Source organism: Meriones unguiculatus, chromosome 14 (assembly GCF_030254825.1).
Source record: "Meriones unguiculatus strain TT.TT164.6M chromosome 14, Bangor_MerUng_6.1, whole genome shotgun sequence".
NCBI classification, from domain to species: domain Eukaryota; kingdom Metazoa; phylum Chordata; class Mammalia; order Rodentia; family Muridae; genus Meriones; species Meriones unguiculatus.
The window spans coordinates 17,914,843-17,931,402 of NC_083361.1; the positions used below are offsets into that span (position 1 = coordinate 17,914,843).

The 16,560-nt window shown below is 45.7% G+C and overlaps 1 protein-coding gene across 2 annotated transcripts in view; it reads right to left on the reverse strand.

Annotated features, from left to right (window-relative positions):
• Prkcb (protein kinase C beta) overlaps positions 1–16,560 on the reverse strand; it is a 324,942-nt gene that overhangs the window by 37,024 nt on the left and 271,358 nt on the right. For both annotated transcript variants that reach the window (XM_060366899.1, XM_060366900.1), the window contains exons 11-15: positions 12,641–12,732; positions 10,697–10,759; positions 4,933–5,071; positions 542–622; positions 134–241 (exon numbers count right to left, since the gene is read on the reverse strand). In XM_060366899.1, coding sequence (XP_060222882.1) covers positions 134–241; positions 542–622; positions 4,933–5,071; positions 10,697–10,759; positions 12,641–12,732 — 483 coding nt within the window. The remainder of the gene's footprint in view (positions 1–133; positions 242–541; positions 623–4,932; positions 5,072–10,696; positions 10,760–12,640; positions 12,733–16,560) is intronic.

Below are 16,560 nucleotides of genomic sequence, written 5' to 3' on the forward strand. Positions count from 1 at the left end.
CCGGAAGAGCCACTTCATAGCAGGGCTCTGGTGTTGGCAGCAGAGCTACGGGCCATGTTAGTTAATCCTCTGTTCCTCACTGGAACCTCTTGCGTGGCAGTCCTGACCTCGAGGGGAGGGCCGAACAACTTACCCCCTTGCAGATGGCCACAGCTTCCTTGGACATGGACTTGGGATACGCCACATTGTGCTCCATGATGGACTGGAAGAGCTCGTCCTCATCCTCGCCTTCAAAAGGTGCCTGTAGAGCATAGGGCAGGGTGGAAGGAGAACCCCTGCCTGGCCCTCCTCCCAGCTTTCTCTTTTCCAGCAGGGCTTCCTCCCCGCCCCCTCACCCTCCCCAGCCCCCAAGGTAAAGCTTTACTCCAGAGCCTTTCATGAGAAAAGATGGCCAACCAACGTAAGTAACCCCAAGGCCAGCAAAGTCAGAAGTGCTCAGATTCATGAGCTATGGCCAAGTTGCCACTTTCTCCAGAGACCACGTGGCTGGAGGTGGAAGACAATTTTTTCCCTTTTTACAGATCACTTAAAATCCAATTACCTGGCCAGCCAACATTTCATACAGCAGGACTCCAAATGCCCACCAGTCCACAGACTTCCCGTAGGGCTGATAAGCGATGATCTGGAAAGCAGAAGGCATCCTATCAGAGTGGCGAGTAGCTCCTGCGGCTGAGACTGAATTCAGACTCGTTTTACAGGGAGACTGGACTAGAGCTAGGTGGGGAGTCTCAAGGGTGGTCCTGGCCTTCTGTGCAAGGTTACAGCAGCAGCCACAGTCCCAGGTTCCAGCAGGGTCTCGGAGAGTGGACAGAAAGGGTGGGATGTACCTGCACTGTTCTCTCACTTTGGATGCTTCACCAAGGGACCCGCAGCTGGGAAAACATCTGTGTGCCACCTTGCCTTTTTAAGCACCGAGTATAGTATGATGTTTTGAATTTCTGCATATGGCATTTTAACAAGGAATGGTTCTTTTTGTTTCTTGGTATAAAGTCAAAACATTTCCACAATAAAATGGATATACTTAATGCTACTGAACCACTTACTTAAAGATGGTAAAATTCACAACATGTGGGTTTTTTTTTTTTTTTTTTGTCTTGTTTTGTTTTTCATCTGTTGGTTTGTGGGGCTAGAGATTCAACCCAGGGCCTCAGCCTCATGAATGCTGGGTGACTTCATGGCTGACCCACACCTCACAGTTCACTGTGGTTCTTTTGAGCCACCATTAAAATAACAACAGTTTAGAACGTAAAAGCGTTCGCGATTCTTTCGCATTCGTTTTTTTTTTTTTTTTTTTTTTTTATTCAGGAAGTACAGATACTGTAAAAGAATTCTGTAAGGAAAAAGTTATTGTTCTTTGTAAAGAGAAAAATCATGGAAAACGCTGGTCTGCCTCGTGCCAGACTCCTTCGTAGGACTGTGTATTAAACTGGATGTGTGCTCCATTGAAGCTTGGGCACTCAGCGGACGTTCAATGGCGTGTGTTCTTCATTCTGCACTCCCATCAGATTTGTGTGTTGGCACATTGGTTACTTTTTAAGATCATTTTTTTTAACTTGGATTATCTGTGAATGTGTGTGTGTGTGCATATGTATGGGCATGTGAGTGCGAGCTCGGTAGCCCTGGAGGCCATCAAATTCCCTTGGAGCTCAAGTTACAGGCAGTTTTGAGCCACCTGGCAAAGGCACTGAGAACCAAACTTAAACCCTCTAGGAAAACGGTAGGCACTCTTCACCACCGAGCCATGTCACTAGTCTCCACCATTGTTTTTGTTTGTTTATTTTGTTTTTGTTTTTTACCTCTACATAGAAATCCATCAGAGAGACAAAGACACACACACACACACACACACACAAACACACACACACACATCCCTTACAAATTTCCAATATTCCAATTGTTTCCATAAATTAAATAACCGGAAGTAGGATTAATGGATCAAACGAAGCCAATGGCTGCCAGGTTTTGATAGCTGTGTGACCATCTAGCCTTCAGCATACAGAATGTAGAAGCCACCTGTGTCAAAGGCAAGAGTGGTGACACAGCAAAGGTTGAGGGCTGAGGCTTGTGGGCCAGATGGTCTAATGTTGTATCCTGACTGCTATTTGCCAGTGTGACCTTGAGGAAAGCTTCTTAACTTCTACAAAAACAGATTGGCTATGCACAGTTTGGGGTTGGGTAGGGATGAGATACGGAACACCTCTTACGTCTCATCTTTCACATTGCCTCTTGCCAGAACATTCTGTAATTCAGTTATTGCTTGTTTCACTCAATAAAGGCATTGAAGCAAATCTGGTTAGAAGGCAAATTTGTGTTCCTTGAAGCCTGCCTCTCTTTGCAGCTCTTTCCTCCAAGTCAGGAATACATAGATGACGGTCAAAGGATAAAGATTTCCATCAGCTAGGAGTGGAAGGTTCCAGAGCTGCACAGCACAACATGGCTATGACAGTTCATAACAATGAATTGCCCTCTTGAAAACCTCTATGACTGCCAGGGGCTGGAGCACATCTGTAATCCTAGCATCTGAGACACCAAGACAACAAGATTGCCATGAGTTCAAAGCCAACCTGGGCCACACAGCAAAAACAATTTTTCAAAAAAAAATTGCCGAGGGCTAGTGAGATGGCTTAAGGGCTACAGCATTCACTGTATGAGCCTGATGACCCTAATTATATCCAAGAAGCCCGGAAAAGGTAGAAGAGATCCATCCCCATAAAGGAATCCTCTGACCTCCACATATGCACGTGTGTTATGGCATATACACTCACACAAACATACACAATAGTAATATACTTTTAAGTGGCTGACTACAGATTTTAAGCAAAAGAGACTAAGTACATGAGATTATATATGCAAAATAACTCAATTCAGCCCTTCCACATGCACAAAACATTTTGTACACTATAGATGTGCATATTTCTATTTGGAAATTTAAAACAGACATGTAACGAAAGAAAAGAATAAATAAATAAGAAATGCACTCTGAACAGAAGTGACTGCAAGACACAGCCTCTGCGAGAAGCTTCTTGGTGAGCATGTTTTCACACCTTGAAGGCACTTGCTGTTTTATTTGCTTCTGACAGCCCAAGTTGTTAAACCTTTAACCAAGGAAAATAGAGCCTGGGTGGTGACAGAAGTTGTCAGAGGTGATGTGGTTAGTTAACAACAAAACTGGCCAAGAAGAGAGTCATCCAACAGTGAACTGGAGGAACAGGCAGTCAGCTCAGGGCATGGTGTGTTCAGCAGCCCCGCAAACAGCTGGGAGCTGTTGGAGACCATGACCCTACAGGGATTCGTATTCAATGGGTGACAGGTGACATGTGGGCATCCTAAAATTTTTAGAGTTCTCCCATGACTCTGAGTACAGGACTCATAAAATAAGGGACACACCCAGGAACTGTGTCAGCATATGTCAGATACTACAAAGAATTAGCCAAACAGTGACCAATCTGAGTGTGCCACACAGGGACACACAAATACACTTATGTTGCTGGAGGATCAATGAAAGACAGACATCAATGATACAGAGAGAATGAAGCATTCTTACCCTCTGCAGTGTTTGAAATCTATGTGTCATCTCCCAGGCAGATTTTCTGCACCTTTACACGAGCATTTGCATACTTGGAGAAAACACAGAGCAGCGTGCTGTGTGCCACTGTCACTGCCTATAAACAGTACTGTCATATTTGTTATTCCTAATTTGCATGTTTTGTCTTATTTTTATTACTTCATTTGTGGAACAGTCTTGCTTGGTAGCTCAACCTGGCCTCAACTCAATTCCTCCCGGGTCAGCCTCCGGAGGGCTTGGATGGTAGGTGGGTAAAACCATGCCTAGCCTGATTTTATTTTTTCTTTTATCAGTATGTCTTGAAAACGTGTCCGTATTTTCATACGTATTTGACTTACTCTCTTGGATTGGCGAATAGTGATATTTTCTACTAAATGTAAACCACAGTCTTCTTTCCTCCCCCCTATTGAGGGACATTGCTTCAAGTGAGTTCACAGAGACTTGCTTTGATCTTTCCAACCCAAATGTGGTATATATTAAAGAATCATTCCTTTGTTGATAATCATAAATATTGAGGCTCGCTTCTATTTTTTTTATTATTAAGAAATAATGCTGGGATGAAGGAAAAACTTTGAAGGTACTCTCTTCTCTCTCTCTGTGCATGCGTGCGTGCGTGCGTGCCTGTGTGTGGGTGTGTATGTATATGTATATATAACCTAGGTTTCTGGAAAGGAGCCACTTGAGCACAGAGTATGCAGGTTTTAAACATTATGTCTAGTTCTTTAGCTCCATGGGGAACCTTGTAGACAATTCTTGTATATCAAGTGACTGACAACTAGCCAAGGAAAAGAGCAATCCTAGGATGTCTCTCTCTCTCCAAGACTCTGTGTCACATACTTGTGCCATGTCATGTTAGGAAAAGTCAGTGCTTGACCACTTCCTTTGCGAGGAAGCAAACTAATCATAGGAACCTTCACTCTCTCACCTTCATCTTATCAAGGGAGACGAACTTGGAGTCTCCAAGCATACACCTCCACTGCAAATGCACCACCGCTCTGTCATGTCAGCCCAGAGGATCTGTTCCCTTTCTGTCTCTCGCTCTTGCAACAAACATTTCAATGTCATAATTAGGAGGCATCATATGGCCATGAGCCATAGCCATTTGATGATGGATGTGTTTTTACTGATGTGTGATGGATCGTTCTTTTGAGTTTTATTTAAAAATTCTCCCTAAATCTTGACATATTTGGGGCCTGAGCATCTAGACGTGCTAAGCTAATCTGCAAGTGAGAGCTCAGAGGGATGAGTCAGAGAGCAGGATCAATGCCAGGCCAAGGTCCCCAGGTACCGCCCTCGACCCTTCCCAGCCTCCTCACAGCCATCTGGGAGCAGGCGCGGCACCATTGCAGGTAGGTGCATGCTCTCACCTCTGGGGCAATGTAGTCTGGAGTGCCACAGAATGTCTTGGTTGTCACCCCATCCCAGATGTTCTCCTTACACATGCCAAAGTCAGCGATTTTGATGTGCCCCTCAGAATCCAGCATCACGTTGTCAAGCTTTAGGTCACTGTAGCAGACATAAGGATTTGGGAATTTAGCGTACATGCTGCTTATTTCAAGTCGACCAACAGTCATTCAATATGAACACACCACAAACCTGTGATAGGAGCTTCACGAACACAAAGTTAATGTGAAATGGACTTTTTCCTATGGCAGCTGACAGTTTGGAGTGGAGAATATAACAAAGGGACCCAGGGACCTCTGAACATTCTTTTTCTACAGAGTGAACTGTGCTAAATGTCTCACAGAGACACAAGGAGACAGTATCACACGGAAGACAAATCCTTAGGAAGAAAAGCAAAGATCACAGACCATGAATGATTCCAGAATCCAAGAGAAGTCCACGAGTTAATCTTTACCCCTCACATCTCTTCTCTTAGTCAAAAAGATAATTTCTCATGAAAATATTACTTTTGAAGTGTTGCTGAAGATCATGGAGCTCACAAAAAATAATCAGATTTAGAGAACTTACTTAACTCCAAGTACTTCTGGCTCTCCTACTTTGTAGGACAGGACCTAGGAGCCCTAACCACTTCCAAATCAATAGTCATCTACTGTGTGTGAGGCACCATTCCTGGAGCTCGACACATTAACTCTGAACAAGATGCATAAGCATGCTTCTCGTATTCCAGTGAAATCCAGTGTTGAGCAAAGACAACTAACATTTCACCTATGCTCACGGCTGTTTGATGACTCTAATCATCAAAATGGTGATTAGGAAGATGACAAAGAGATAGTGATGGTGGAAGGGGATGTCACCTTTGGACAGGTCTCTCAGATAGTGACGTCTGGGCTTTAATCTAAAGAATTGGTGCTTTTCTCCCATTCTTATATTGGTACCTGTGTGAATGAGGAAGGCTTCATATTCTGGAAAATTCCTGCCTGTCTTCAGCATGTAAGATTGCTCCAACATCCCATAGGGTATCTTTCATACTCGCTTCTTCCTAAATATCTATTCCAATGGCAACATTTTGTACACCAGTGGGTAAGGTCACTTGATGGGTCATGCTGCTCTGGTTCTAACAGATGATGTGGAACCTACTTTCTAAATCAGAGCTCTTTCCCACGTCACCTTAATCAGGTCCTGAATGTCTGTGGTGCAACTCTTTCTTTCCTGATTCTCAGGCCATGCAATGTGGATGGTGATCAACCTAACTTTGGGTCCCAGGGGTGGTTTTATGGGCCTGTACTTGTCACTGAAAATAGCTAATCACAGTGATTGGTTCAATAACAGGCATGTGAGCCAATGGAGAACCATCAAAATCTTGACACCCTCTTGGTTACCCCCAGCAAAGAGGTAAGCTCTTGTACGCTGGGCTGACTCAGGCACTCTAAGTCTAAAAGCTCCAGAGGTCTATTGCTGAAGAGCAGAAAGCTAATAAAGACAAATCAGAGGCTAGAAGGAATGTGATAGAGAAAACTTTCAGATGTGTCCACGGACTTCTCTATGGCAGCCAAGGGGGGGGGGAATCCCTCCTGTAAGTTAAGTGAGTGTGAACTGAGATGCTGTGGTCACTTTCAGCTGAGTAGATATCTTGACGACATATCCTGACACCGTCTGTCTGTCTGTCTGTGCAGTCTCTTCATCCGTGAGGCAATCCACGTGGGTCCACAGCACACAGCAACCTTCCCACACCAAGTATCTTTGGCGCCATCCATGGAACCAATCTTAGACGACATCCAACCATGTTTGTCTTTGAGGCACGCTGTCCAAATGCCAGGCTAGAAACCAGGAGTGCCACACTGTGCAGCAACTACATGTATGTACAGATTCATTTTATATGGCACCACCCCTCAGCTTGACCGTATGCCCAGAAACAGGCAGCGCGGCTCCGGTCTCCGGTCTCTGTTCTAGATGTAAGCTACCACAACTAGTTCTTGTATGGAGGAGGTGTTGGGGATGCAAACTCAGGTGTTCACACTTGTCATTTACCCACTGAGCTATCTCCTCAGCCTTGAACTGCTTTGGTTGCTCGTTTTCCCTGTAAGGAACTCTTATCAAAAGGGGCTAGAACATTTATCTTGAAGAATTCCATTAAGGAAACTCAGTACTGACCTCAAAGTCAGTGACCAATAAACCAGATACTAAGTTTAACATAAACGATCTTTTAGTCTTCTCCGACCCCCATCTGTGTGTATTATGTTCCTAAAAAAATAATAATAATAAAATAAAAAAAAGAAAGAAAGAAAAAAGAAAAGAAAAATCTTTGTCATCTTCTGTTCTTAAGAAATGCATTACCGAGAGCTAGTGAAGTCATGGACTCCTAAGTCATGCATGCTCTACCAAGTCAGCACAATCCCTAACTATGTTCTACATAACTGTCCTTACACACACAGACTAGCGGAGTCCTCACCCTGCATCAGACAAACTTCTCTTTGGGACAGATGGAAACCATTACAGATTGTAGCATGGTTCGAATGGATGTAGCTACAATACAACTCCCACCTCTGAGGCTCAGGGAACACTGTAAAAGAGGGGACAGGAAGACTGTTAAGAGCCAGAGGATCTGGGAGTTGGCTGTGAGACTGTGCCTCCTAGTAGTGCCAGAAACTACACCTGTAAACCCTCACTAATATGACTGCCCAAACGAGAGCTGAACATGGATGACAGCCGTAGACATGCTAATGTAAATGGGGAAAGACCACGAGGCTTCACCAGGCACAAAGAACCACAGGCCACTAAGAAATGCTGAGCCTGGGAGACATAATCTTCTCCAGGGAGGAGCACACCAAATGGCTAGTCATCCAGATGGTCACCCCTGAAAGCATGCATACATTATACAGACTGAGCATCTTATACTTATGTATTTAGAAATGTGTATGTGTACATGTGTACACATACATGTGTGTAACAACAACTAATGAAAAAAGACTGCGAAAGAGAGAAAGGAGCTATAGGAGATGGTTTGGAGGGAGGAAGGCAATGGAGAAACCATGGTTTATTATATTACGGTCTCAAAAAATAAAAAAAGAACCACGCTATCAAGTAAAGATCTAAATGAAGGAGGAAACAATTTGTAACACTTGAAAAGATTTTTTCCACTGTAGCGGTTTCTGTGAAATCATGAAATTATAATCTTTTGTCGTGTGTTTTTGCAATTTCATTTGATCATCAATTTCTAGAACTCTGTTTCAATTGATTTTCTTGATAGTGAGCAGCAGAAAACAACTTTGATGAGCTTAGTATGGGAGGAAAAATCCATAGAAAGATACCGAGGAGTTGACAAAAATCTCTGAGGTGGTCGGAGAACCCAGCAGGGAGGCTCCACACGGTGGGAACCATGCCTGATCAAGATGTGGAGTGGGCACGATGAAGATGGTGCTGCCATACCCCTAAATGCAGACATCACCTCTCTGTCGTGAGGTCCTGATGCTGGACTCCACAGGTTACTGCCAACAACTACTGAAAAGCGGCTGCGGCTGGTGATTACGGCCACTCTCAGTGCCAGTCTTAGTTCCTTGGTCACCAGTTTTCTTGATTCACGGTATTGGCTGAATACAACTGAGTGTCTAAGCCTGAGTCATGGGCTTGGCCTTGCTCATAAAAAGTATACATGCATGTGATCATGTGATCATGTGATCCCTGTACTTTGAGACAGCATTTCACTATGTAGGCCAGGTTAGCCATGGACTCATGGTCCTCCTGCTTCATGCTCCTATGTTATAGGTATGTATAACTACAGCTGTAAAACGAAACAAAACAAAACAAAAACCTACATTTAAAATGGAGAATGAAAAGGGGAATTTATAGATAAGAGAGGGAGGGAGGAAAGAGGGAGGAAAATAGAGGAGAGAGAGAGAGAGATCTTAGCACCTGAACTTCTCAAAAACTCCAAATCCCAGTTCAGATCCCATTAGGCTGAAAATGAGCCCCAAACCCCAGGATCAGCTAACAAGAACTCAGTTTCCATTTCTGAGGCCGAGTTTTCCTCTAACCCAGGTAGTTCACTCTTCATCTTTTCAGGAGCTTGGTTGGTTCTACTCCCTGGGTGGCACATCCTGTGCCAGAGAAAGACTTACTGTCACCAGGCGAGAAGCTGGTGAGTGAACACTTGCCGGTAGCCCTTGGTTTGGAGCATTGCGAAGCAACTGAAGTCACTGACCTGAATGTGGGGTCACGTCCCACAGATGACAGTGTACCTTCTGTACAGAAGACAGCGTGTGTCTTCTGAGGCCAGAATTACACTCAGTACAACATGCCCTCATTACAAGAGGGGGACTTGAAGGATTCTAAGGTTCCATGTTATGCTGACATGGTGGTGCATGTTCATTGAGGGCAATCACTGGGAAGATGATCAAACTATTTAAAATCAATTTATTTGCCTATCTATTTCTGTACATCCACTGGATAATCTGTGAGGCAAACAGAACCAGTTTTCCCCTGACTTTAATTGCTTCATTATCTGGAGAAAACAGAGATGTGCCATGCTCAGAATAATAGCATCCCACCTCACAACTCTATACCACCCCTGCTGAGTAAATACAATGTCTGGTCTCTGTGAGCTTCTTGCAAGGCTCCACCTTTCACTGCTCTTTCCCCTAACAACTCTAGCTTTACCTCCACCTGCCTGGAAACAAAAGCTCTTACCTTCCCGCAGTTTGTCCCATACCCTTCAGCTCTCAAGTCAAGTGGTTCGGGATAGCCATCTATCTCTAACTGCAGGCCAGAATCTCCATTCTTTCTATAGCAGAGAGGTGACCAGCTGGACCCAGCACCAGCACCAGCCTCGTCTTTTCCTTTCTACCACATCGTTTACCACAACCCAATAAACTCTGTTCTCTATATCTCCCCTCTCTGTCTCTTGCTTAACAGTTTTCATTCCTTCTCTGCTTCCTCCACTTGGAATAGCGTTCAGCACACAGTAGGCTTTTGATGAATATTTGTCAAACAAATGAATGAAATGGGCTTATATGGCTCCACACGAGCCTTTAAATAGACCCTCGCCCATGCCAAAAGCTGACAGAAGCACACGCCCCACCAGTACCTGTTACATAACAGCCAGTCAGTCCTGCATCGCCTGTGCCATTCTCATCTACGTAGCGCAAGAGGAATTGTACACCCCGGACCCACTGACAAACAGCAGCCTCAGGCTCGCTACCCTGCCTTGCGTGAAATATAAAATGGCGTGACTCATAGAGCTATGATCACACACTTGTTTCTCCCCAAACCGGCAAATGCCAACTTCTGAAGTTAATCCTGTCTTTCAGGGAAGAGCAACTCAGGGATCTATTTCCAAATTGCAGCTACATGCAAGAAAAATTGTTGCGTAATAATACAATCCTGCCACATCCTGCAGTTGATTCTTCATGTACTTCCTGGACGCGGGGTCCAGGAGGAAAGTGTTGACACCTGCTCGTCAGAGCCACCTCTTCTCAGAGAGTCAGTGTCCTCATGCTTGAGGTCCCAAAGAATCATGGGTGACACAGTCCATCAAGATTTTTCTATCACCATATACAGCTGCCCAAACTTTGCCAGGGCAGTGGGCGATGCTGCCTGGCAGAACACATGCCCAAGTTAGTACTGGAGAGTTCCTCCCCCACCACAGATTCTAATTTTAAATGCAGTTGAAGAAAGAGGCAGGAAGGGAGGAGCTGAGGGAGCTGAGGAGATAGAACAGCCATGCTCACTTACCGGTAAATGATGCCCTTGCTCTGCAAGAAGAACAGACCGATGGCAATCTCTGCAGCGTAAAATCTGAAATTTAAAAAAAAAAAAAATGGTGATGGTGAAAGTCAAGGACACCATACACTCGGCAAATTCTCACAAGTCAATATAATATTGAACGAGGCGCAAGGCAGGACAAGCCCACTACGGATGGTCAGCTGTCCGTCTCATAAAATGCTGAGCACGTGGGTGGGTGAACAGGACAGTTCAGAGTGACACATGCGGGTGGGTGAAGGGCCAGCAACCGCATAGTGGGGAGGGGGCTATGGGGGGCGGGTAGGCTGTTAGAGGAGGATTGTTTCAACCTAGTAGAAGTTAAGGGATGTTAGTGGCAGCACCTGGCAGCTGTTGAAGGCTTAGCATGCACTTGCCATCATTTTAGGGGGTTATCTGTTTTAATTCAACTTAGAATCTGATGACATACATTCTATCGGTACCGCCTTATTTTTAGAGATGAAGTCTATGAGGAACCTGGAGAAGACATACAGCAAATGAGTGGTCCTAGCCAGGACCGGAAACAGCTGGGGTCTAATGTGTAACGTCTTGGTGGAGGTCCAGGAAGAAGGAAGGGAAGTTTGTTTGTTTGCTTTTCCTGTGGTGCTGGGGTATAGGAGTAGAACCCAGAGCAGTGTGTACCTAGCACATCCTTAGTCCTTTTTGTTGTTGTTGTTAGTTTATTTCTTAAGGTCTAACCTCACTCTGCAGCTTGGCTGGCTTGTAACTGTGTAACTTGTCCTGTAGCCCAGGCTTGCCTCAAACTTGAAATCTCTCTGCCTTAGCCTCCCAAGGGCTGGTCACTATGCCTGGCTCAGGAGAGAGATCTTAAGAGCGCTAAAAATTCTGGTTACAGCACAGAAGGGTTGTCGGGACCTCAGGGAGCTGTGTTGAGTTGTAATAGTATTCATCATGTAATGATGAACTGAACCTGGGTCAATTAGATGTCAGAGAGAAAAGGGGAGGCAGTCCTATGATCCATCCCAAAACTTGATTTGGAAGCATGGGATTGAACACAATAGTGGTCCTGACTTTAGCAGGTGGGAAGAGAGGAAGAAGGCTGAAAGGAACAGGAGCCCACAGCCCTTCCAGAGCTGTAGGGTGGGGCCTTCCATGGGCTCCCTGGGCTCTCAGGAGAAGCGACAAGATCTAAGCAAAGATGCAGGAAGGGGAACTGACGTTCATTTTTGTGGCTTTTTCTGTTCCTGCTCACCCACGGGGTTCTAAGCAAAGGAGAAGCTGGGTAAGATTTTTATTTTATAAATTGCCTCTGACTGGCTCATGCATTGGAGGGGGCAAAATGGAGGACCCACAGCCTATGACTGCGAGTCGCCTTAATCTTTTATATCCCCCAGAACCAGAGAGAAAGGTGTAGGAAACAGATGAACGAATGTTGGTGGATCCCCCACACACAGATGTCCCACTAGTTCTAGAATCTGGACGTTTCCTGCCCTCCGGGTCTCCGTTCACTTGTTTGTAAAGCTGGGGTGAAACCATCTCCCTCCCCATGCTGCACAGGATGAAATGAGACCATGTTTGTTCAGAACTCAAGGTCTGGCACAAAGGAAGCGCTCAATAAACATTAGCAAACGAACAAACACAAACCTGCAAAGACATTCCCCCAAGGAAGTTAGGAGACCTTTCTCAGGATTGAGGGGCAAAAATAAATAAATAAATAAATAAATAAATAAATAATAGAGATTATGAAACAGCCATTGGTTTAGCGCTGTGAGTTTTTAGCTGGCCTTCGGGAACATAAAGAAGCACCCCAGAGCAGGCAGAATGCAGTCCTCCTTGGCCAAATATTCCTCACAAAGAGGAAGACTGAGCTGTTGGGGAAAATGCCTCCTGGGCTAGAACTTCAAAGGAACAGATACCCATTTATCCCAAGGAAAGGGCACAGCAGGTCTGTCTTACACAGCGTGGGGCTCCTTGAAGCGGCCAACTTGTTGGATGTGGTACATGAGGTCACCCCCGTTCACATATTCCATCACAAAGTACAGGCGGTCCTGAGAAGAGAGAGCACACAGCCTAATCAGCACCCCATAGTTTCTTGGCCCCCAAACGGGAAGCAGGGAGTAGCTGGGATTCATGATTAAGCCTACCAGAACTGACGTGTTCTTTCAGGCAGGGCCCAGCATTCCCTTCAGAGTAACCTCTGTGCTGCTGTGAGCGTGCAGGCTAGCACAGGTGGAATGAAATCACTTTTTAATTAATAGCTACAAAATGAAATTCATTTGCGCTGGAAAATATAATTAACACATGGATCTTACTACTTAATTTGTATCATTGTTTAGAACAAGGTTTGCTGGAACAAAAAAAAATGTAGGAAATATTGGGTAGATAATTTTACATTAATAGGTGTTTGTGGAAGCCGGTCTCCATGTTGGCGCTCTAGTGATTTCACCTTGTAATGCGCACGCCGTCTGCACCACCTTCCCTCAGCGACTGGGCTGACTTGTGTAACCGATGGGATGAGATCACAAAAGTCTTTACAGTTTCCCCTCTGCACTTTCATGGTCGGTCTGACACAGCCTGGGGCTCCTTGAACCAGCCAACTTGTTGGATGTGGTACATGATGGGCACAACACAACCAGCACCATGGAGAGGTGTACTGGCGAAGACTCAAAGCTTATCCACAGCCAGCGCTGACACCCTCGTCACATGAAGGAATCACCCTTCTCAGCTAAACCTTCCGAAGACTGCAATCGCCACTGGCTGCTTGAGTGGCTCTTCACTTGAGATCAGAAATTTGAGACTATTAGGGAGGTGTGCTCGCCTAGATCCCTGTGAAACTGTGAAGTGACAAATGTTGGCTGTTGTGTTAGGCCACAGAGTTTTGACAGACGACTAACTTGGTGGCTAGCAAAAATCCACCAACTGGCAAAGTTGCCTAGGAAGACAGCACTGTAGTTTGGGCTTGCACTGTTTCCCCAAATGGTCACGTATGGAAGGCCTGAGCCCTGACTGTGGTGATCAACCTTTCTTGACACTGGCTAAGGGGAAGACAGGTACACTTTGGCTCATGGTTTCAGCCCATGGTCATCTGTCTCCATGTTTTTAGATTAGATCCACATGCAGCAGACATCACGGTGGCAGACCCACCACTCACCTGAGGAGAGACAGGAACCAGACCAGGGAAGTGCAAGAAGGCGTCAAGACAAACAATAATCCCCAGCAGCATCCTCCGTTGTTGGCTCCACCTCCTACCTCACCACGTTCCAGTTACACATTACCATACTGAGAACCCATTGAAGGATTAATCCACTGTCTTCCCACAAGTCCATATGCTGGCAGCCAAGCCCCCAATATATGAGCCTATGAGGACACATCATATTCAAACCAAAACACAGCACAATGGAGTCCAGAGGTGGGGCCTTGAGGAAGGGGTTGGACCGTGGGGCTTCTGGCCTCATTAACGGGTTAGTTTCCTTCTGGGTTCATAACTTAGTAAGCTATTGGAGGCGGTGGAAACTTCAGGAGATGGTACCTAGCTGAAGGAGGTGGCTCCCTGGGACATTACCTTAAAGGGCATCATTTGACGCTGGCTGTTTCCCTAGCCTTCCTTCCTTCCTATGCTCCACCACAGCACTCCACCATCTTGTAGAGGCTCATTGATGGGAGTAACGGTGGGTGGGCCCAGGTAACCACAGACTGAAACCTGTGGAGCCATGAGCCGAAATCGACCTTTCTTCCCTTTGAACTGTTTCTTCTCAATATTTTGTTACAGCAAACGTTGATGTGTGCACAGGCCTATTTCAGGCATTTTCATGGCAAATCCAGAAGATTGCACAGAATCTCTCAAGACTGAAATTTAAAAGCAAGGGGCATGGAATTGCAACCTCCCTGTTAGGAGAAATGATGTTTTAAAGAGACACCTGGACGTTTCCCTTCAGCTACCAGACTGTGGAGACAACGGACCACAAAGAATTAAAATTTCACCAGAAATCCCATACTGAGAGAAGGAAAGAGACTGAAGAACTGCCAGCCCCCCCTCTTGGCTCCCCCAGAGGAGGCATGTGCCTCCCAGGAAGAGATTTCACACAGTTCTGTCAACCTGTCAGACCTCCCTGCAGCGAAGTCCAGAGCCAAGACAGGGATGGGCCAATTAAGAGCAGGCCCACGCCTTGACCAGGACCGGCTTGGCTATTCATCTGTCTCTCCCTCTGTCTAAAGCTATGCCATGCCCATAACCCCCAGCACAGACTCCTTCTTCCCAATGTGGCCATCTCCCTTCTCTGCTTTTTATATACAACAACCTGAAACAAGAACATATGCAGAAGTGAAACAGCAAGCACCTGGGGGAAAAATCCGTATCTCTACTTAGGGGATTTTTCCACATCTCTCTCAAGGCATGCTGTGAACTCTTTCAGGTCAGAGGCTGTGTAAACCTGTTCCTGGAACTGTGAGCAACACACAGTAAGTGCCCAGAGAGCGAAGGAATACATGACTACGAGCCAAAGAGAGTTTATTTAGGAACCCACCTCTGACTCTTGGTAGCTGAGCCTACCTCAAGTGTTAACTCCTGGGTTTCCTCGTTTAAAGGGTGAAGGGAATCAGATCCATTGCCTAAGGCTAATGAGGCAGAGGGTATCATGGTCCTTGGGAAATGCCCCCCTGGGGTTTGATGTCCTTCCTTCCGTCAAAGGGTGCTTGCTAAGTGAATGAACAACACCCCCTCTCCTTAGTTCTGCTTGGGTTGGGTCGTTCCTTTATTCTGCTTTCTTTGGGCTTCCATTCGCAGGGCTTGCACTATTTGCAGGAAACTAAAATCCCCCTCATGTTCTCAGCCTAAAAAAACTGTTGCCTCTAAATTAACCCACCCAATCTAAGTCAGGTCTGCTTGTTATATTCTTCCGTGAACCTCCGTTCATGTCTCCTCTGATCACATCAGAGTTTGTAATTATATATCTTACTTGATAGTCTAGCCCATCTGTTTATCAGTTCATCGGTTAAATAATGAAACATTTACAGAGTCCTACCAGATTACAGGTGCTGGAGAGAAAAAGCAATGAACAAAAGTAGCAAAACTCCTTAGCGTCTAGGTTTCAATTCAGGGGGATGATATTGATAAAGATAATAGTAGAGGTGATAAACTAGAGTGTCAAAAGGCAGTGAGTGCTACGTAAAAGACAGTGCGGGTTAAAGAGCCTGGCATGCTGGTGAATGAGATGGCAGAAAAGAACTTCCTGCAGCAACTAAGTGCTCAGAAGAAACCTCCCTGAGAAGACGCTTGTGCAAACCCACCCAGAGAAGGTATGTGTCTGGTGGAGGAAACAGCCCACGCAGAAGGCAAGGGCAGAGAGTTTACCTATTGTACCTTAGGCTCCACCAGGAAGAGCAGAGAAGAGAGAAGCAACAAGATGGTGGGAGAGTAGACTGGAGACAGGCTGACTCAGCTCATGTAAAGGTATCTGTACGTGAGAAAACGTTAAGATTCAGGGCTTCATCCCGTGAGTGCCGGTCTAGTGACCGCTAGTACGGAATGTCTGCCATCTCTGGCCAGAGCCATTCGTTGACGTAAATTAATGAGTGGATGGACGGATGGATGACACAGGAATCCATGGGCACGTGAGTGGGAAGGTTAGGAAAGATGTGTGTGTCAGCTCAGCAGTTTCTCTGGAGCTAGGCCTCCACAGATCTCTCTGTGTCCCTGGGGCCTGTGCCCCCTGTGTGTGATGAGGACTATACAACTAGCCATCTCCAACAGAGAGGCTCCAGTCAAAGGCACAGAGCCGTGCGCTGTGACTATGATAGGGATGAGGGGCGCCACCTGGGTTTTCAAGCTAGACCAGTGCTGTGTCTTACTTTAACTGGCCACCAAGTCAATTTGGTGG